The 23,939-nt window shown below is 38.3% G+C and overlaps 1 protein-coding gene across 5 annotated transcripts in view; it reads left to right on the forward strand.

Moving 5' to 3' along the window:
* The window catches only part of Ntng1 (netrin G1), a 403,317-nt gene that overhangs the window by 202,462 nt on the left and 176,916 nt on the right, over window positions 1–23,939 (forward strand). For all 5 annotated transcript variants that reach the window (XM_008828975.1, XM_008828976.1, XM_008828977.1 and 2 more), the window contains exon 2: window positions 8,016–8,656. In XM_008828975.1, the coding sequence (XP_008827197.1) occupies window positions 8,016–8,656 (641 nt within the window). The remainder of the gene's footprint in view (window positions 1–8,015; window positions 8,657–23,939) is intronic.

Here is a 23,939-nt window from a genome sequence, read left to right on the forward strand (position 1 = left end):
TGCTGGGTGTTGGGCCACAGAAGGCAATCCACTCTGGAAGTGCATCCTTAGGAATCTCTTCTTGCCTCTTTTGATGGAGTGAAGTGACCTCTTGAGCAGAGGATGCTCTCGGCCCTTCCATATTCTCTCAAAACCAGTAGCCTCTGGAAAATTGGCTTTAGGTGGGCTTGGACTTAACTCCTCACATGAGAGAAGGAAGAGGGTTTTCAGCATCAAGTTGGAGCTGCTACCTGAAGCTATCGTTCACAATGCCTTCAGAACTCAGAATGTCCCCACTCTGGCTATCTTACCATACCTGGTTTCCCTCAACTTGCTTTAGCTTAAATGCCCACAGGCCTCTTCTGTTCTGAGTTATTGCCATTTTGTTTCTGTGTTCTGTGTGAAACATTTGTACATTTTTTTCTGAAAATAATTTTAACACCCATGTTATGCAATGCCGACAGAGGACAGAAGAGGGAGTCAGATTCCTCTAGAACTGGAGTTACAGATGGTTGTTAGCTGCCATGTGGGTGCTGGAACTGAACCTGGGTTCTTTGCAAGAGTACAGTTCTCTTAACTGCTGAGCCATCTGTACAGTTCCAAAAAATATTTTTAAATTTTATTTATTATTTTTATTTTATGTGTTGAGTGTAATAGGCAGGTGCACTCTTGTCATTCAATACCTGCAAAGGTCAGAAGAGGGAATTGGCCCTGCAGAAAATAATTTTTATAAAGACATTTCCCTCTCATATAATGTTACCTTAGTACAATGTCTACCTGTAGACATTCTCTTTCCATTTGACTTAGTTCTGTTAATGTTTATTTCCTTCCCAGTACATGAGAAGCAAGAGGTAGATTGCTATACAGGAATCTATTTCTGTGGTTTGTGATTGGAGAACACATTTGGCTCCTCTTGGAAATGCAGTCTTCTTGACCTCTATGGCCATTGCCAGTTTGAAAATCCTAAACATAATCCTCTGTGGGGATTTGTGCAGGTGTCTATTATGGCCTGCAATCTGTGATATGGCTTCCAGGATTCTTGCTGTGGAAAGGTTAAGCTATCCCGTCTTTATTGTTTGAGTAAAAATGTCCACAGGGTGTTAGTACTGTCAGAGAGCAGACTGAAACACGCTGTAACTTCGCTCAGACCTTAAGCCTGTGTCTGCCTGGAGAAGGAACTCCATGATGAACAAAGGGTTCCCTTAGAAAATGGAGTGATCACTTTTTAACTCCAAAGTTATAAAACCAAGGATTTAGGAGGCTGAGATAGAAGGATCATGACTTTGAGGCCATCCTAAACTGCATATAGATTTTCAGGACAAACTGTGCTACACAGTAACACCCTTTCTCAACAAATAAATTTATGAAACAACCTTTTGTCTCCTACTCTTCTTAGAGTGCTATACTTTTTAAATTAGAATTTGAGATTTGTGCTCTCACAAACACATAGATACCCTTGTCGGGACAGTTTCTGAATATATAATTTTGGGACAGTCCCATAGAATTCAGACTGTGCTGTTCACCATAGATAGAACCGAAATTGAGACTCAGTGTACCGATTCAGGCATATTACAAGTTGAGGTTGTACTGCACTTTACAAGTAGAGACCACTGCACTTTATGTCCTGAAGACCAGGGGGCAATTGGGAACGTACTGCCTGGAGGTCTTTCCTCTCCAAAGATAGAGTCTATCTTTGAGTCTGTGCTCACCAGGGCCTGTCAGAGTGTCCATGATGATGTCCATGATGGTGCTGCTATTTCGCTTTCAGACTTCTGGTCTAACTTCCCTTTGTTCCTCTTGAATGACAATAGCAAAGCTGCTAAAGAAGGCAGCCCAGTACAGCCTGTGACTATCAGCTCTCATTTTGGAGGAGTCTTCAGAAAAGCCATAAAGCCGGGGTCTTACATGCATGAGTGAAGATAGAGTCCCATATAGGATGTTGGGCAGAAGTTCCAAGAAGGGCCAGGGAATAGAAATCTTTTCATTAAAAATTGCACCTCTGATATAAAGCCATCATTCACCAGTCTCTCAGAAACCAGGAACTTGGTGGGCTCCCACGGAAGTAGTGAAAGCAGAAAGAAAGTCATCTGCCCAAGGTAAGGCCACAGCCTAGCAGTTAAAGCATACCCTAGGCTCATGGTTCCTGCATGGATATACCAGTCTGGGCATCCTTTAAATGCCTTGAAGTGGCAAATCCATAATGGTGTCTATTCCTGGACCACAGCAGGAACAGAGCACAAAGCAGTGCTTCCCAGTGCCGCTTCCTGCCTTTACCTGTCTGACTTTTACTGACCAGTACAAGTAACGATTAGCCAGACACACCTGTGATCATCTCTGTTTTCCAGGTTGGGTTTGAGTGTGAACCCAAATGTTTCTCACAACATCCTATGAGCAGGTACCTTCTTGGCAAGTAACTTATAGCAACTTAAAGTAGCAAATCTGCCCAGACTCTCTTTCCAACTGTATTTCCCAATAGTTTGGTAATATGTAAACCTTGGAAGGACAAGATCAAACGGATAGAACCTCAAATTTTACAGTAATGCTGAGTATTTAGGATTTCTTTATAACTCTGAAGGACCTAACAGATTTTAGGTGAAGGGATGTCCTTTCAAAATACCAATTGCCAGAAGAAAAACGGCTTTCACCCATTGAAACAGGGACAGCGTGTCTTAAATTGTATTTATCCCTCGGATTCTGAAGGCTCATTAAGGAAGAATAACAACATTCCACTCTGGCAACAAATTGTTAATTAATAAGTAATTCCGATTCTCCCAGAGGTAAAATATTAACATTTTTAAATGAAATTAAGCATCACAATGTTTTGTTATAAAAGTATTTAGCAGCAATATGTGTTTAATTATTTAGGCATCACTTTGTGGTGTAGATACCCTCTGCATTGTCATAAATATTTTCCACTTTTCCATAGACAAAGGATCTGCCGTTTTTAAGGCTCAAATTAAGATCTACTCCAGGCTGCCTGTTGGCCAGAGAATAACTACTTATAGTGCCTGAAACTGTGAGATTTAATAACAAGACATGCTCTCTGTTTTCATAAGTAGGAAAAGTTACTTATATAAATGCCATTGTTGATGTTATTCAAAAGGATTAAGGTGGAGTTGAAGTAGTTGAAATTTTAATTAACCTAATCCCTATAACAAGAATTGTTTTCATATTGATAATTCTCTAAAACAACAGCATTACGTATCACACCCATGTGAAATATTTACACTAAATATTTTAGTATGTAATCTCTCTCGGGAAGGGTGCAATTTCGATTTCTTCATTTCTGTTTTCTTTCTCTGTCACCACATACAGGACAAGAATGAGATCCTCTCTCAACTACCTTTTATTTCACCCTTTGCTAACTTTCTCCCAATGCCATTGTCTCTTGGTAAATTATGTTAATGGTCATTAAATCATTAATCTCTTGAAAGAGAATAAATTCTATAAAATAAGGAAAGCAGTCAATTGATTCTTTTTTTTTTTTTTTTGGTATCAGCAGTCGTTTGGTGTAGATTCTCATTTCAAATGATTTGTTTACCCATCGATTGCAATAAATTGTTATGCTAATGAAAATACCCCTAAGAGTAGAGTCAAATGAAGGACAAAACTGCCATTCTGATCACCTCCTCTGGTGATCTCCTGTGTAAATTACAAGTTGTTCTTAATCTGCTCAAATGTCATGTTATCACAGAGACCTTCTCTGACCTCCCAGTATAAAATTACAATTGGCATCTCACTCCCAGGGCCACTCTGTCCTTTAATTGGCTTTATTTTCCCGTAGCACCTATCATCACATAGCATTGTACAGCGTTATGCATTTATTCATTTAATGCATCGCCTTCAGCTGGGATATAAGTACCACAGAAAGGAAGGACTGGGATTTGTTCACTGCTGTGTCTTAGAAGCCAAGATAAGTGCTTTAAATACAGTCAATACATAGAGGTGATCGATACAAATTGTTGAGTGCAGGAAACGTTTCTCTCATCTTTCAGGTGTTTGAAACACCAGATCTGTGTGAAGCTGTGAAAAACTAGATGTTACGTGGACCTTCACACAGAGCTAGCTGTCCTGCTGAGCACAGGGTGAAGGGTGCCTTTACCTGCGGGAGAAATCAGAGACCCAGGGTTTTCAGAGGCTAGGTCTTCATTAAAAGACTAAAGCCAAGTTGTGAGGTGCTTCTGACCCTCCCATATTTACAATTCTAAGAATAACACAATCTCAAAGGATGCCCTCCAGGATACTAGTTCTGTAGGCTATAATTGCAGGTTATGAAATTAAAAAGGGACTTCACAGTCAAATAAATTAGTGAAAGCAGGCATATCTTGTGAAGTTAAGCAAGTTTTTTTTTTTCTTTTAAATCTCAAAACCCCTGAGATATAGCAAGATACTCATTAGAGCCAAGACAAAGTTTTAAGCTGTTTTTATCAAACTCACTTGATCTTAGACATCTTCTTATGACCAGTCAATGCTGTTTCCAAGACATGGTTGGAACATGGGAAACACCATTGACTTAGGTGTTAAACGCTCCAGGGCCAGGGGAGGATGAGGGCTTCTGCCTCTGCTTCTTACACACTTTAAATGATCCTAGGAAGCTTCTTAATACTTTTCTATACCTGGTTTCCTCTTCTATGATGGGAACATGACAGGGATTGCTGAGGATATATAAAGTACCAATACTTAAATGGAAAGTAAATGGAGAATAGTGTCAACGCCTTTTATTAAATGTGGAAGTGAACGTCTTTTAGATAGTTTATTTCAAACATATTTTCTAGGACAGGTTTGTGACTTTTGATGTGTCCTCAGAATCAGTCTGGTAGGCCTCTTCATCCTTTGGTCTCAGCACTTGTCACTGTCAGAAACTCTGTGCACCTAAGCTGAAAGTAGACAACTGTTGTCTTTTGATGGTAGTTAATACAGATGTGTGATAACTCACCCCGTCCTCGAGTTGAAGATGCTTTTGCCAGGAGGAAGGAGGTAGCATTCACAATAACGATTGTACAGATGACTGCATACTGACAAGTTTTGAAGTGACAATGTTTTGAAGTTAAATTTCAAATATGAAGGTATGATCTGTGTAAATCTGACCCCTTCCGGTAAAGTGTGCATTTACATGTATTTAGAATTTATAAATCCTGACAGATCCCGCAATATTTATAGCCCTCCATAAAAAGCCTTTGCCGGTTTGCAGAGCTTTGAATTTGGCTCTCTTAAGAAAATTTAAGTAATAATAAATTTGGTGATTTATTCCACCTGCAACAGAAGCTCCCCCCGCCCTGCTCATTTTGAAGGGGATACCTATAAATAGTGGCACAGACGCTGGGATCAGGAATAGGGAATTGAAATTTGAGAGAGGAGTACAGCAACATTTCCATTATCACTGATTTCTTGAGAATATTTCTAAAACAGTTCTGTTCCTCAAATAATATCCCTTCTCTCCTTTCTCCTGCCTCATCTCAATTATACCTGAGTCTCCCAAACCTGTTGCCAGCATTCAGATTCAATTACACTAATGGGCAAGGGGGAGTAAGATTATTAGCTGACTTGGTGGGAGCAAGCCGTCTCTAGAGAGGCCAGAGCAATTCTCCATTTCTCCTCTTGTATTTCACAGGAGTAAGCAGGTAACTGAGTGTCTATAGCTAAAGTCTAAATTTATTATTTGAGACCCATCTCATGCATCCAACAGGTATGATAAAAAGCTCACAGCTCATGTAAAAAATAGAAAAAGAATTCTAAGTGTAATTTCAAGAGAGAGACCCCCCAGTCAATGTGGGAAAGTTGATTCTTTCCTCAACTATCCTCATGATTGCCTAGAACAGGGGAAGAGACATACAGTAATTCCTCTTATCCACAGTTTCATTTTGCATAATTTCTTTTTTAAAAAATATATTAGCCTGTAGTCCCAGCACTTGGAAGGCAGAGACAGGTGGATCTCTGTGAGTTCAAGGCCAGCCTGGTCTACATAGTGAGTTCCAGGACAGCTAGGGCTACAGGGAGACCCTGCTTCAAAAAGACCAGTATATATATATATATTAAAGCCAAACAAAAAGTAATAAAATAATTTACTATTTTTATTTTTTTAATGTATATGAGTGTACACCCTGCCTGAATGTAAGTGCACCTATAGAGGTTGTGATGTTCCCTGTGGATGTTGGAAAAACCTGGGTCCTCTGCAAGAGCAGCCAGTACTGTTTCTTTGTATCCACTCTGCAGGTGCTACTCACCCAGCAGTCACTAATTCAGTCTCAGTTCTTAGGTAGCAGTCCCCACTTTGGTAGTGCTCACATTCCACTAGCTCAACACTACATCATCCTATCTTATCCATTTGCTGCAGCTCATCCCATAGGCTGTATGCTATTCACATCCTTCCAAGAGTGTTCTCATTCCCATAATTTCCATTACAATACATTGCTTTATTTTATTTGGAGTTACTGTGGTTAATCTTTTATTGTGCATAATTATAAATTAAAACTTATCCATAGTTTAAGTATGTGTAGAAAAGAAAATCTATTGGACTTAGTGTGGTCAGTGGTTTCAAATACTCTCTGAGGGTCTTAATACATTCCCTGCAAATAAGGAGGAACTCTTTAGTGAACCCTGCATGATAATGTTGGTTTTTCTTTAAGAAAAAAAATGTGAAAGTACTGAGAGCCATTCTCCATAAAGTGTACTGGCAAAAGCTGAGATCAGCAAGTTGGTGTAGCACAACTTGTGACGTGACTAGGAGGTTCATTTCTAGCTTCTTATTTGAGTGTGTTGTAAAGGAAGCATTTGTCAGGGAGCAATGATAATTGCTATCCACTGAGAGCCTATGGGTGGGTGCAGAGCAGCAAACACGGAAATACTGAGGTATGGTGTACAATACTTTCTTTGAATAGAGCTGACCCTCCACACCTACAGACTCAGCCAACCCTGGTATGAAGACATGGGGAAAATGCAGAGTTCCTAATGGCAGCACTTGAATCTGCTCTGTGTGGATTGGACACATGACATGCAGGCACTCCTTGCCGCAGCCTCCCATCAGTCACAGGTCCTCAGGCTTCCTGCACTCCTCTTTGGTCATGTTCATGTCCTTTATAGTCGGGCCCAAGATGGTTGTATCTGCACTGTATATACATGGCTTATTTCTTGTCAGTATTCCCTAGAGGAGGTACTATAGTAACTATTTACATACTATTTACATTTTAATAATCTTCAGGTGATTTAGAGTGAAGGGTATGTGTAAATTATATGCAAATACTACACCATTTTATACATTTTATATAAGGCAGATTTGGGTATCCATGGGGAGCCTGGAACCAATGCCTGAAAGATTTGAGAAACAACTTTCATGGGCTCGTTTGTCCCTTTGCTTGGAATACACTCTCTGCCCTAAGACAATCCTGAGCAATCATCTTATCTCTAGCTATTAGAATGCCAAATGTTTGGACCAAGCCCCAGAGCCTGCAGTACAGCACATTTTAATGATTTGTGGTGAATAAAGTAAATGTTTTCAAACCAGACTTTACGAAGCAGGGACCAGGTTGATGGATTGGAGGTGAAGCGAGACAAAGCTGAATGCTGATGGCCGTAGCTTCGGCTACACAGGTCTAGGGCTCTTGGCTGATTCTAAAGCCCTGCTTGAAAATGACTTGTTAAAAAACTATGTTCTTAAAGAATGTCTTTGACAGGCAGAGAGGAATTTTCTTTGCTTTCCTTGTTTCTCTGTAACATTTTTCTAAGAAGAGAAGGTGCTGAGCCATTAAATCTCTGCCGCCTCTGTGACCAAATTATGGGTCTAACAGGTATGGCGTGAATAAGCTGTTTTCATACTTTAAAAGTCTATGGAAAGGCAAGAAAATTACCAATGCACTTTCTTTTAAGGCTACCACAGAGAAAAACCCAGCTAGGGCAAATTAAAGTGTTTACTTAAATCTTTTTGGGTTTTTTGTTTTTGTTTTTGTTTTTTTTTTTTTGCCACCTTGTTATTAAACAGCAGTATGATAAGACGTGTGTGGAGCCAGTGTTTTAATGCACCCTTTCTTTTTCTTCCACAGGGCAACCCCTACATGTGTAATAATGAGTGTGATGCGAGCACCCCTGAACTGGCTCACCCTCCGGAGCTGATGTTTGATTTTGAAGGAAGGCATCCCTCCACATTTTGGCAATCTGCCACTTGGAAGGAGTACCCCAAACCTCTCGAGGTTAACATCACTCTGTCTTGGAGCAAAACCATTGAGCTCACAGACAACATAGTTATTACCTTTGAATCGGGGCGTCCAGACCAAATGATCCTGGAGAAATCTCTCGATTACGGACGAACGTGGCAACCCTATCAGTATTATGCCACAGACTGCCTAGATGCTTTTCACATGGACCCGAAATCCGTGAAGGATTTATCCCAGCACACGGTCTTAGAAATAATTTGCACAGAAGAGTACTCCACGGGATATACGACAAATAGCAAAATAATCCACTTTGAAATCAAAGACAGGTTTGCATTTTTTGCTGGACCCCGGCTACGAAATATGGCTTCCCTTTACGGACAGCTGGATACAACCAAGAAACTCAGAGATTTCTTTACAGTCACAGACCTGAGGATCAGGCTATTGAGACCTGCTGTTGGGGAAATATTTGTAGATGAACTACACTTGGCACGCTACTTTTATGCGATCTCGGACATAAAGGTGCGAGGAAGGTAAGAGAACACCTACCCATCTTGCATGCAAATGGGTGTGTCCAAAGAAGATGCCCCAGAATTGGTCCCACAGTTATAAAATGATGTTGGTCAATTCTTGTTGCACTCTTTTTTGAGGAACACTAGTATGGAAGTAGGTTCTAAAGGCATACAAGATCCTTTGTTGCAGCAATAATTTGTAATCCCACATTTGCCTTCAGTCCTCAGGATTCTTTAGAATTTAAACGACAGAGAGAGAAAACAGAATTTTATCTGAAGCAAAAGGTTTCCCCAGGTGAAGAGGTGCTGATGTCATTAAGGAAATGAAGCTAGGGAGAGAAGTCTGTTGCTGTGCTGTGATACACAAAGACTATAGCTTGTATTTTCTAATGGAAACAAGAATCATAATAGGGGCAAGGAAATCCCTTAAAACTCACTGTTACAACCAAAAGAATCTTAGAAAAAAAAATCTCTTAAAGAGTAGTACACTTTACTTTTTTTAAGGTTTTGGATGCTTTTTGTAGTAACAAGATGTTTGGTATTTAAAATATGGGCTTGGGCTTAGGAACTCTTTATTCTGTAAGTCAGTTATAAATGGACAAGAGTTGTAACATTCGTGGTTATAGTTTGGGATTCCTGGTTTTAATAACATACACAAACTGTGATTGAGTTGTCAAAAATTTTGAAGATGTTTAAATGACAAGCTTGGATGAGATCCAAGACTACCAACGTAGAGGTTTCCAGTCAGTATGCTTTCACAGTAGCCAACTGATGGGAGGGGAAGCCCGAGAGAGAGTGGTAGTTATAGTAAATGGAAAACCAGGAAAGATAAGCAAAGCAATAATCACTCTTAAAATGTCAGAATACATGGGATAAGAGTAAACAGTACATCTGGCATGGAGATTTAAGTAAGCCCAAATTTAAACAGACAAAGCAGGATTCATTCAATTGGGTGACTTTCAGAATCACCTAGGGCTACCCAGTCCTCAGAAACTGGAGGTGTTGGAACTCTGGTCCTTCAGAGAGTTGCCTATTTTATGTGAACATGGAACAAAGGGAGGTCACTGCTGTTAAGGGCCACAGTGGCACAAAGAAGTGGTAGGCTCGACCAGTAAGAGTAGTGTCCAAGGTTTCAGGATGTTAGGTGTACAAAAGTAGCCGAACTAGTGACAATCTTCTGTGTTATGCTTCCTGTTCATCATGAGACGTGAAGAATCTTTAAGCTCTGAGGACATATTGTATTAATCAAGGTCTTAGTGATAGATGACGATAATATCTTTAAAGCAAATTAGTAACTCTGAGAGACTTGTGCACTGATGCATTGGTATCTACACTGAGCTTGGAGGTCCCAGAGCTTATTGAGCAGTTCCCATATTAGCAGGGGACCATGGAAGGGCAATAGGAAGCTGGCATCTCAAACTAGTTCGTATTTATAGTAAAATGCAGCCATTGTGTTTATAAACATTTTAGTAAAAGATTATCAATATAAAGCATCATCTTATTTATCCTTGAGAACATTTAATATATGAAAATGTTTGATTTTTTTTTTTTTTTTTTTTTTTTTTTTTTTTATATTTTTCCCTGGGAAAAATTGATATATGAAAAAGTTTTTATTTTTTTTTTTTTTTTTTTTTTTTGTCTTTTTGAAGCAGGGTCTCCCTGTAGCCCCAGCTGTCCTGGAACTCACAGAGATCTGCCTGCCTCTGCCTCCCAAGTGCTGGGACTACAGGCGTGTGCCACCATGCCCTGCAATGTTAGATTTTTTTTAACACGGGTCTACCACAATGAAATAGATAATATTCAATGTATCTGAAAGAATAAAGGTCAAAATTAATCACACTAATATTTGTGTGATTTTATATGATCACATTCAGATTTCTGGCTGGCTTTCTGGCAGTTTGTGTAATGTTTAATCTGAGCCTAAATTGCTATAGACCACCTTATACCAAATACTCTGATTTGCCCCTGCTAGCAAGGCAAACTTCAGAAGGTTTTTGGTTGCAAAGTAACCATTGTTGTGACTTGTTTTTGTAACTAGATTTTCATTTCTCTATTCCCTGATTCTTTTAAAGAAAGTGTAAAACACATTTTCAAGCTAAAAAGAGCTTTATGCATGCTCCATTGGAGATAGACAGGCCATCTCCTAAAGGCAACTTGCTTAGAACACCAACTCCCTCTAAATTTACCACTTTTCTTTTATCTCTCATCCTAACAATGACCTCAGGCTACATTTCAGTGGCTCTGAGGAGTTTGCAGGAGCCAGGTCCCTTAGAGCTGCCTTCTCTGGGTCTCACCTCCACTGTCTTTTCCTGTTCACCAGTCAGCTGCAAGCTGGTGAGAAGCAGCCGGGTAAAAGAGAAAGGTCCAGTAGATGTGAGCCCCTTCCATGTGGCGCCACTCTGTCACCTCCACATGCTGTCCAAACTCCTCAGGGCAAACTGATGCTGGCATGTACTGCTCTAGGCACCAGATGGCAGAAGTATTTTTAGTCCTGGGGGAGGGACTAAAAAAGCAAGGCCTGATGGCTCAGGCTTGTCTCCAGCTTTCAAGTTATGTAAGGAAGGTCTGCTCATGATGGAGCCACTAAAGGGAAGGCTTACAGCAATGCTTCATGAGATCTTTCAGCCTAGAGACTCCTATGGTTATTTTATCCTTGAAAATTTCAGAAGGATTAACAGCCTTAGTTATTGCTGTCTTGTACAACAAATCATGTACAGAAAGACTGCATACCAACTGATGATCTCTAAGAAAAAGTTCTAAGTTTTCAATGTAACTGAGGTCTTTGTTTCCTGCATTTTATTACAGCATCTCACATGCCTATGCATGTCTGTATCTGATAATAACAGTAATGTATTGTTCTGCCTTTCCCTTCTAATGCTGTCCACGCAAAGTATGAGAACTTATATGAGTAATTTTATGGTAAAAATGGAGACCAGCTATAGCTATCTATAAAACAATCCAGATGACAAATATTCATCTTGAAAAATTAAACTATGAAATGAAAATAGTCGAAGATGTTTATTCAATCTGAGTGTGAATTCCAATTCACTACATCCTTGTGCACATATACATTTTATACTGGCTAGTGTATATTACACATACATATATATATGCTTATTTTACATAAATATACATAAGTAGAATGTATACCGATTAGTGTTGTTTGGGCTGAAAGTGACGTTGGATTATCATTAGACTGATGGAGCATTTAGTATGTGATATATCTGATATCTATTTAATGCGTAATAAAAACTCTGATCTCATCATCAAAATGTACTTCTCATTTGCTTCATGTTTATTTTGCTTTCACTTACTCCTTCTCATTGAGTATTTATTATGATAATGGAGGAAGAAGAGAAGGAATGACTTGGCAGCCTTGGCAACTCCATGGCACTTACATTGTTCAATAAATCTAATAATCTTCGTGGACTAATTCTGACTTATGGCTGTCCTGCTTCAGCAAATCAAGGTGATTTTCTCTAGTGAATAATAGACGAGTGCAGTGTGCCAGTACCTTAATTAAAGAGCCACTCTCTTAGTCTTGATCTCATTTTAATTTACAGGGTAATACTACAATAATATCACTAATGGAAGGTACATTAAAGGGCATCAAGTAGCATTAACTGTATTAAATTATGGTACTTGTGTTAATTAACTGCTGAAGCAAGATGGTTCTAATGGCCAAAAAGTTCTTCTAGCACATAAATAAAACGCACCCAAATGAAAGGTGAGAGAAGAAACAAAGGGAACGAAGAGCACATGTTTGTTCGCAGCATCCTTTTTTTTTTTCATGCAGACAGGGGTTTAAATTTGAAAGTCATTAAATGTAGATGATGTCCAAAATGTTTCTCAGTTACACAATTAGAAGTTTTGATTTTTAAGTGCCATGTCTCCTTCTAAGCTGTCCATAATTAAGTTAATTAAAAGCTAACCATTTTGCCAGGTGTACAGGTTTTATTAAAATATAAACTCAACGTTCTTTATTGTTTCTTTGAGGTGAGTTCAAGGAAGTAATCTGATTTATTATGTTTTTTTTAATCTGAAAGATTAAAAAAAAGCATTTGGTAGTAAGTTTATTTATTTTAGTATCTATTATCAGGAATGTATCATGCTGCTGGTTTTGGACGTCAAATAATAGTGGAATTTCTCCTTTAAACACACAAATGTTAAGGAAGAATTGAAAGGATTACTGACCTCTAATGCACATCTCAATTTCTTGCCTTTTAACAATATATTATTTTATTTAATATTTTATGTACATATGTGTATTGCCAGCATGTAGGTAAGTACACCCATGTCGTGCAATGCCAGCAGACGACAGAAGAGGCTGTCAGATCCCCTGGAACTGGAGTTACCAACAGTTGTTAGCTGCCATGTGGGTGCTGGGATTCGAACCCAGGTCTTCTGCAAGACCAACCAGTGTTCTTAACCACTGAGCCATCTCTCCAAACCCTACAATATATTCTTAAATGTGCCACTCAGTGTTTTTTTTCCAGTGGCTTTTTCCTCATTTTATCCCGTGCAATGACTACTTTGGTTCGTTTACAGTTTGGTTGTCAAAATAATAAGTAGTCTATAGTTCAGCTTATCCAGAGTTTAGCTGCCTGAAGTTTTAGTTGACTCAGATCCAAAAATTAAACAGAAAATTCCAGAATTAAGTAATTAATAAATTTTAATTAGATTTTTAATAGACTGTTAATTGTATTTTACTATGAATTATAATTGCTAAACACTATTAAATTTATAAATTACACTTTGAAGTATATATACAGAAGAAAACACATAGCATCTATGGGACTTGGTCATTTATTTCAGATATCCTTTGGGGGTTTCAGAATAGACACTTACAGCAGATACAGGGGTGTGGTGTGGACTTTCTTGTATCCTCAGCTCCATTGCTTTCCTGGGAAGCATTAGTACAGAGGCTCCACTTCAGCACACTTTTTTGAGCATTCCTCACTGTTGATCAGGCCAGTCTCCTTTATCTGAATGCAAGCCTCAAACAGGCGAGAGACAAAGATGCATTGCCAGGGTGTTTGAGTGAGGAAGGCCACTTGCACTATCGGTCTCTCAGAAGTTGAACTAAAAGTTCATTCCTGCACCCTGACTGTTTGAAAGTTGCCATCTTGGGTGTTTATGTTTTTGTTTTCTATTTGTTTTTGTAATTGGGACAAGGTAAAGAGGTTGGTGGAAAATATGTAACATTTGGTAAGTGAGAATATTTATGGAGGTTTTAAAGTATATAGAAAATACTGAAGTTTGAAAACTTTGGAAAACATCATGCCATACAAAGTTCATTTTCTGTTACAAAAGGTGCGTCTGGTTTTCAAGTTCTCTAATGTTGTTTTAGCCACAACTCAAATAAATTTACCAAAATCTTTATCTTTTGCTTTTCATGTAAGAGGCATCCTTCAACATGCTTGTAGAACATGTGTGCCTTTATCTGTTATTCCTCAGTTAGTCCTAACAGCTGAGCTGGATTTTACCACCATTGTAGTTTCTGCTCTTATAACATCTTCCCTTCCTCTGTCATCAATAAACACTTGTTCATCATAGTGCAGATGCTGGGTTTGGCCGTGGACATAGATGCACCAAGGCACGGTCTGTGGTCTTGAAGACCTCATTACATACAACATGGGCTGAGTGCTTTTACTATTTTACTTTTCTTCCAGTATGTTTTAAATTATTATAATAAATTTGAAGTTGGGTAACTTTTAATGAAAATAGGTTCCTGAGGTTCTGGGAGCTGCATCTGGTGAGGGTCTTCTTGGAGTCATGGTCCCAAGGCAGCACGGTACGCATCAGGGAGTGTGTATCTCTTCTTGTCTCTGTTTCTCTTCTTGTAAAGCCACCAGTATTCATTTGCAGAGTATCAACTTTGATCGCTATATTTTAATTCTAACCACTTCCAAAGACCTCTTCTCTAAATGCCATAGTTGGGTTAATTCTACTCTCTTAACACTACACAGTGGATTGAAGTTCCATACATGAACCCCTGGGGGGATACATACAAACCTTATCAAATCCTTAGTACTGTGTGAGTCGTTAAAGAGCTAAAGGAGCTACTAGTTTCATGTGGAAAGTCTAGTGAAAACTTTGGATTTAGCATTTTTAGGATATCTGTGTGTTTTAGTATGACAGGCAGTCACAGCAGAATGGACATTCTAGACAGACAAATTATGGATAAAATACCACACATTGATAAGGAATTCCAGATAAGAAATGGAGTGCAGAATCCTGGGAGATTCCTTCCCATCTTCCCCTATAGACCTTCCTCATCTCCAAGAACCACTAAAAGACTCCTACATCCTGCCCTCCAAATTGTCTATGTTTTAATAAATTTAAATTCATATGTTTCAGCATGTCAGTTGAGTACAGATAAGAAACATTTTAAGGAAAGGGTAAGAGCAATTATTCAATTGTTTACCTAAAAGAGAAGGAATTATCATTTCAAACCGTGATGCTCAAATTGAGAGTCAAGAAAATCTCCTCAAATCCGACAGAATCCTCCATGGGACAGTGATTTGAGATTTGCTCATAGGACTTTGGATTCAATAGGATTCTGAGTAAGGATTGAGGAAAAGTTGAATAGATGGTAAGGCTAATAGATGGTAGGACTCTACCATAGGGCATAAACACTGAAGGGTTTAGTGGTTTAGCTAATTGTTTATATTGTGCCACTTAGAGTTTAATCGTAGGAGTCCAAGTGGAGATTCCAGTTAAGAATTTTATATTTTATTTAGTATTTTTATGTGCCTGAGTCTTTTGCGTGCATGTAAGTACACCTGTGTTGTGCAATGCCCATGGAGTTCAGAAAAGAATATAAGATCCCCTGGAACTAGAGTTACAGACAGTTGTTAGCCACCATGTGGGTGCTGGGAATTGAACCCAGGTCCTCTGTAAGAGCAGCCAGTGGTCTTAACAACTGAGCCATCTCTCCAGGCCCCTAGTTAAGAATTTAAATGGCTGCTCTGATGTTACAAAAGGGTCTGAGCTAGAAATGATCACACTATATGTAGTGGTTGAAGTTTAGAGAATGGATCCCATCTATAAAGGTTATTTATAAAACATTCACTGAACCCTATTGAAAACTTTTGTTTGAAGGATGTTTTTGGAAGGAAATTGAAAAGTAGCCTGAGGAAATCAAGTGAGAGGCAAATGTGATGGTCTCTATTAATACATGAGAAATAACCCTTCACATGTGTATAACCTTCAACCTATGAAATTCTTGTTGAGTGATTTACTTCCTTGTTGTCACAAGAGACTTGTGAAACACATAGGTTTAATTCCATTTTACAGATGAGAAAACTGAGGACCAGAAAAGTTCCATGCCTTCTTATTTCTGACATCGCACACACAACAAAGTGATGAAACCAGCATGATAACTGCAAACACAATGCTTTCTCCAAACACTATACTCTTAGCCACACTGTCTTGAATTGAGCATGATAGATACTGGAGATTCAGGAAAATCCTAAAGAGAACCATCTGGAAATAGTAACAAGAAACCAATAAGTCTTATGTCTCTGCTCTTAGGATGTTTAGGCAATCACACGGTCCACAGTTGGGTCACTTGCCCTTTCCCTGCACCAGGCTGCCCTCTGTGTATTTGTTCTCGAACTTCCATTTTTTACATTAAATATTTTGCAATTTTCGTACAGATAATTTGATGGTATTTAGATCCCTTCCCTTATCTACACCTCTCCTTATTGCCCATACCCAATTTAATGTACTCTGTCTATATAATAAGGCCTATGGAGTCTAATTTGTGCCCCCAAATGTCCTCCAGTGTGGGTCCTTCCACTGGAGCCTGGTTAACCTACCAAAAGCCACATGCTTAAAAGAGACTGTCTCAGCAGCCATCTGTTGACACAATTTCCTTAGGTGGGGTTGGAGCTTCTTACCTACTTCCTCATATCTATTCTGGGATATTTTTTTCTGGTTTGAGCTTGCATGAGACTTGTGTATGCTGTTCTGTTGTTGTGAGTTCATAAGAATAATTAACCAGCTGTCTGAAACACTCTGTTTCCTTGTGGTCATCTACCACCTCTGGCTCTTAAAATCTTTTCACCCCCTCTTCCACAATGTTCCCTCACACTTTAGGGGCAGAAATTTGATATAGGTGCCCTATTCAGAGATAAGCATTCTGGGGCCTCTTTTTCTCTGCACATTGGCCAGGTGTAGGTTTCTGTGTTAATCATCATCTGCTACATAAGGAAACTTCTCTGGTGATAGTTCAAAGATGCATTAATCTGTGGGTATAACAGTAAGTCATGAGGAGTCAGTCAAACACAATAACTATTTAGTAGAAAACTATTATTTGGTTCTCCCCTATGTCCTATGACCTGTTTAACCTCAGTTCCTAAGCCTAATATCAGTGTCATGTATGAACTCCATCCTAAGAAGCATACCTTAAATCCAATTAAACAGGAGTTGGTTACTCCCATAATATTTGTGTCGCTACTGCACTGGTGGGCATATCGTTCCAGGACAATTGTTATTGTAGTTCACAGGTTTCACAGATGGGTAAAGTTGATGATTATTTTTTCCTTCTAGAAGCTTGCATAGCTCTGTGAATGCTAGTCAATAGAGATGAGGCTCTGAAGTCAGCAACAGCTTGATTTCTCCTTATTTGTTTTATAGACAAATATGTGTAGTCCTTCAGCAATAAGGACTTACCAGCCAGTAAGACCACATTCTCTAATTCTTAATTCATTTTTATCATTTTAAAGGTGTGATTAATTCACCTTACTATTCTAGATATAGATATTTTTCTGCTGAAATCAAATTATGATGAGATCTCATTTCTGAGAGAAGGACCGAATTGAATTTTCTGAATATTAATTTTCTCCTATACATCTCTAAAAATTTAAATAACTGCAACTGCATTTAATTAATAGGAATAATCAAAATCATGACAGGTCACTGATGTTAATCAATTAATTTGGAACTGGCAAATTAGGGCAGCTCATTTTAAGAAAGCTCATCCTTCAAGTGAGGATACTCAGTTTTCCTTTTGACTTCCATGTATAATGATAATGATACTGTTTTTGAGAAGTATAGTAAGTGTGCTACCTGTTTTCTAACATACAATTTCATAAGTTTATAGTCAATAATCCTATAGCTCTTTTTCAAGCTAAATGGATTTTTAACCATCCTACCATCAAAACTTGAATTTGCTTTTGTTTAAAAAGGAGAATAAAGCCCAGTAAGTAAGAATATGCAAATTAAAAGCTTAAGAACTACAATTTTAAAAGTATAAAGGGACACCGAACATTGCTACTTAGCTCCAATGGAAACATTTGAAATAAAAATTCATCATATGCATCCACTGTGGTGGACAACTGCGTGTCATTGTGATTCGGAGCATATTTTTTAAATCCTTGAGAATTTTTTAATTATAAAGAGAATATATGCATAAGCAGCTCAATGTCCTTTGAGATTTCTGCCATTACAAGCAGAGAATGTATCTAATTATTCTTTTATTTAAACTATGGACCTCATTAGCATGCAGAAACACAGCCCAGTGTAAGAATGTGTCTCTATCTTCAATTCCCCAGTGCCAAAGAACTGTTTTAGCTGGTGGATCATTAAAGGAACGATGTCTCCTTTTCAAGAAACATAGAGATATTTAGACAAAATACCACATAATGAAGAAGTAAAACAATTTCCTTCTTCACTTAACTTAGCATTTGTATGGCAAGCTACATTCAATCTACATCTGCAGGTCCAAACAATAGAACCAGGGATGATTTAATTCTCCTGTCTAATGTGTGGAACCATATTCTATATCCAAATTCTTAATTTAGAGGTTGGCATCATTCTCTCTCTCTCTCTCTCTCTCTCTCTCTCTCTCTCTCTCTCTAATCAGAAGTAAAAAGTTTATTAAGTCTACTATAGTACAGACAAATTAGATGAGATACTAGAGAAAGGTTCATGTCACATCAATGAGGGGCTGAAAGACTTGAAGAATGGTAGGGGCAGGTTTTTAACGTCAGGATCAGAAACATTTCCTAATGCATTCAGAGATGATAGAGGTGATACTCATGGCCTAATATTTACTATGAGAGTTTTGTGGAACCATATGCAATGGAGCAGTAAAGTCACCATTCTCGTTAGTCTACAAAAGCAAAAATAAAAAGGTTATTGTTACAGTTTGATTCTTTGAAATGATACGTGGATTCCATTTGATGCAGATCTATACATCAATTGACAAAGTCATTTAAGAGCTAAATATGTTAGTTTAATCAGAAGTAACCCCAGTGCTCACAAACTCATGATTGTTATTTTCTGTCTTCTTTTATAGATAGAAAAACATCATCCAAATGAGATTAATCGGTGTCAATGAGGGAAATATAAATTTATAATTGCTTTGTTAGCCTATGAAGTTGTTTTTGAACTTGAAAAAATTGTTTCAATAGAGAGACAGGTTTTATATATATGAGACCACAGCCTCAAAACGCCCATTGGTCCAAAGATCCCAACCCCAAGCACTGGGATTAGCGTAACTACTGTGTTGGCTCTTTTTCACACTGTGGTTGTGCCCAGGATAACAGACACTGTGCTGCAAATAAACCAAGAGTAAAGAAGAAAAATCATTAGGATTTCAGGGCCATTATCTGTCTTAACGAAGCATTGGTTATAAATCAAAAGAAGTAGGTTCTGTCCTCACAGCTCCTCCTGAACTTAAAGCAACTCAAAAGAAAGCGGAGTCTCCTCAAAATAGTATTTTACTACATCATGTTCCTTAGAATTAATCTACAAATATACCTCCAATGTTCAAAGACACTGGAGAAATAGTCACAGTTATTTCTTTCTGTGAGAATAACAACGCTGATTACAGAAAAACTTCTATGGGGGAAGGGAGGGGAGGAGGGATGGAAGGAGTGAGAGAGGAGAGAGAGAAGAGAGACAAGAGAAAGAAACAGAGTGAGGAGATTACATTTATGCAGTGCTAAGAACAGATTGATTTTCACAGCAAACTAATTTTAGGTATCTTCCTCTCTTTATGGTCACTGCATTAGGTGAAAAAAGTCTATCTTAAAGAAAGCTCAGGTTTGACCTTTCATCGGTTTTTGCCCCATTTTATTCTTGCCTTGGAAAGTACTGAATATCTTTCAAGAATTATAAGAAATTAAGTACAAAATTGGAATACATAGGGATTTTTGGTGTGTTTTGGTTTTAAGACAGAGAAATTATGATGGAAATCTCAGCAAAGACATAAAATATGAAATGCCAAGTGGTACAATCTGGTGCGTTCTGAGATAAATAGGGATGCTAAAGGCTTTTGATCTCTCTGGATGTAAGCGCCTCATAGCCTAATTATAGCAATAAGCTAAAATTGTGTTTTTAAAGGAAAACAAGATTCACTGGTAATCAATGATATTCTTAAACTCAGAGTCTAATTTTAGTTATATGCACAAATTCAAGCTCAGCCCAGCTGAGGAGCATCACCTTGTCTAGGAATTGTGTCGCTGTCCTAGTTGCATTTACTCATTTGATGCTACCAGAATATCAGGGAAGCAAAGCTGTTACAACATACTGGTGACATCCATGTATAATTATAGATTCTCCAGTGCTGCTGAAAACAGGGAACAGATGGGGGGAGGGTGGGCCAAGAAAGTATGGGAGAGGGACTCTAAGAGGTCAGGGATTTGGCAGGTTGGAGAAAGACAGCACCATGAACTCCTGCACTGGATTTATATAGGCAGTGTGCATGCCAACTAGGGAGTCATAACATTGCAAAATAATTTATTTTAGAACTGAAAGACATCATGGAAAGAATTTAATCTAACTCCTTTTTCAAATATAAAATAGAACATAGTTAAATCAATTAGCTGAAAATAATACTATATAGCTAGAATCTAGGCCCAGAATAGACTTGTGTTTTACTTACTGAGCTGTGCCTAGATCTAGGCCTTACATATATTAGAAACTCAACTAGTATTTATTAAAGGAATGAGAGAATTGTTGGGAATATGCTCTTGAGAATCACATACATAATCATTCAGAGTATCCACACTCTTCCCCTTAGGCACCCTGTGGCCACCTTTGCATATTCCACATGCAAGACCAAGAGAGCTGAAAACAAAGCTCATTACTTTTGGTTATGTTGCTTCATCCAATTGCACCAGACCTGCAAAGCTTCAGACTTCTACCTGTTGTCCAAAATTAAGGTATAAAATTTAAGTACCTCAGGTATCACAGTAAACAAGAACCCGCATAAATGAACACAATCACATACAATTACAAATGATTTGTGTAATCCATCCTTTCAAGACCAGAAAATTTTCCTCTTGATTCCCTCCCTGGGCGAGGAGACATTTGTGAGAAGAAATGGACTCCTCTGCTCACTCTTAAGGAGTATCTACTAAAATCACAAACACCACAGGTCCCAATGCTGACTTCAAAGATGTTGGCTTAAGTTCAGAAGCTGAGAAACTTAAACATGCTTTTCAAGCATCCTAAATTTTATAAATGAGGCCTTTCGATATTGATTATTGAGTTGGGTTTGTAAAGTTTGCGCTGAAGAGACAAAAAGAGGCACTGACTAAATTCAGCTGTACAAATTTGTCTGTATTGTCTTCTCTGAGCATTTCTTTACAAAGATGATTCAAGTTTGCTACGAACTCTTTAACTTATTTTTTGAGAGGCACTGACTAAATTCAGCTGTACAAATTTGTCTATATTATCTTTTCTAAGCATTTCTTTACAAAGATGATTCAAGTTTGCTATGAACTCTTTAACTTATTTTTTGAGAATTTCATACATGCATGCAATGTATTTCTAGTATATTCACCCCATTCCTCCTCTCCAACTCCTCAAGGATTTTTAACTCATGTCCTCCCCCTCCGAACTTCATGTCTTCTTTATTTTAAATAACTTACTGTGCCCAATTGCTGCTTCCCCTATACTCAGGGATGTAGGGCCATCTACTGGAACATGGTCAACCTACCAGAAGCCACATCCCTAGAGAACACTGACTCTCCATCTCCTAGCAGCAATCAACTGTCAACAGCTCCTCAGCTAAGAGTGGGGGCTTGTGTGCCTCCCACATCCATGCAGAAATGCTGACTGCTTTGATCTTCTGCAGGTCTTGTGCAGGCACCTACAGCTGTTGTGAGTTCATGAGTGCAGCATCCTGTTCTGACATGTCCAGAATTCACTGTTTGGCCTCAGTCCTCCTGACCTCTGCCTCTTACAATCTTTCCAACTCCTCTTACCCAATGTTCCCCTAGTCTTGGAGAAAGGAGTTGTGATGCTGTTTTCCCATCTGTGGCTGAACATACCAATGAACTCATAAGTGGCAAAAAGAGATTTGAAAATATTAATTCTATGAAGTTAATTATGAGAAGATGAGAGAAAGAGAAAGAACACAATGCATGTCTAGCACACAATAGTGGAAATCTAATATTTATTTCTTCCATTATGGATTTTTAAATTTTATAATATTTTTGTAATTCTTAGACAATCAGACAACGTGTTTTGATCATATGCATCCCAAGTCCTCATCGTAATTCCCCCCAGGTGCATCACTGCATCCTTATACCTCCAGACATTGTGTCTTCTTTTATTTTAATACCACAGGAACTCCAATTTATGCTTCCATATGCTCCTCAGTGTGGAATCATCCATTCCAGAGTACTCAACCTACCAGCAGTTACAATCTTAAAGAAAAAGGACTCTCCTTACCCAGAAGCCATCAGTTTTCCACAGATCCTCATAAGGGTGAGGGCTCATGACCCCTTTCCTACTCCAAGCTAGAACGTTGACTGGCTTGATCTTGGGCAAGTTTGTACAGGCAACTATGAGTTCATGAGAGCAGTTGTCCTGAAGTCAGTTTTTCTCTGATTCTCCCCAACATCTATCTTTTGCAGCCTTTCTACCCCCTTTCCTATAATGTTTCCTGAGTCTTGGAAAGAAGTGTGATATAGATGTCCTATTTGTGGCTGAGCACTCCAAAGTCACTTATTCGCTGCACTTTGACCAGTTGTGAGTACATTAAGTAACATCCACTACACAAAAACTTTTCTGATGAGGTCTGAGAGCTGAACTAATCTATAAGCACAGAAGTACAAATTTAGAGGGCAGTTTGCTACCATGACTATTTAGCAAAATAATAATAGATTCAACCCTGGGAACTTTGAGCTCACCAACCATGGGTTCTTGGCCAGACTACCAGTACCAGTCGTGTTTCCTTTTGTGGAGAGGACCTTAAATCAAATCAGGAAACAGTTGGTTACACCCATGACTTTTGTGCCACTATTGTATCCATGGGAATATTGTGCCATGTTGGTCATTATTACATTTCACAGGCTTCACATCTGGGTAAGAATGGTAATGACATGTTTTTTCCCAGCAGTCTACATAGCACCTTCCTGTACTATGAAAGCCAGTCATAGTAACAACATGATTTCTTCATGTCATGTGACTAAAGTATATGTGTCTTCAGCAACAGTATTTTCCATCAAGTTTTGGTGATCAACGAAGAGCAATAGCAATAGCCTATATTGTTTCTGGGGTCTCTGGGACCTTTCTGAACAGTAGTTTGGAAGGAGATATTCCACACTTGGCATTAGGCTTTTTAGTTGGCTATCTATGGCTTCTTGGATGAGCATAATCTTTCATATAGGATAATTCCAATTAAACTCTTTCATACATACATGCACCCATATATTTAAGAAGGTCATTAAATAGCAGTTTCCACATGGCTTTTTAAAAATGCCCTTTTTGCTAGTTATACCTCCTCCACCTTGTTTTCTGCCCGTCTTCCCATCCTTCTCCCCATTTAAACTTTACCCCCCATTACTCCCTCTTTCCCTTTCTTCTCACCTTTGAGTTTCTAACTTTTGACATGTGTTCATTGACTTAGCATCAGAACAATTTTCAAAATGTTTTTATTTAGCTACATTTCACAATACAAAAGCAACATACAAAAGTAAGGTGCCAAGGATCTCAGAAAGTAACCGACTGTGACTAGTAATAATCAGATACATAGAGATTAGAGACCCATGTGCAAACATCTAAGTGTTAGTAGCACTAAAAATGAGTTTTTCTGTAGGAAACAGTATGTTTTAAAATGAAATGGAGATTTATTTTTTAATTTTTTTTTACAATTAAAGTTACAGTTTTAACAATATGCAAAATATTACAGTAATTCAGATTTTTTGGCATAATGATTACAGATTTGATAAATACATTTTATATCTCATAATAGCAATGAAGATTATACAAAAGCTATTAAAACAATTATAAAAATAAATTCAATTGTCACTTAAGTATCTAAAGAGATTTTCCTTTGCGT

This window comes from Nannospalax galili, unplaced genomic scaffold, assembly GCF_000622305.1.
Source record: "Nannospalax galili isolate Female #2095 unplaced genomic scaffold, S.galili_v1.0 scaffold873, whole genome shotgun sequence".
NCBI classification, from domain to species: domain Eukaryota; kingdom Metazoa; phylum Chordata; class Mammalia; order Rodentia; family Spalacidae; genus Nannospalax; species Nannospalax galili.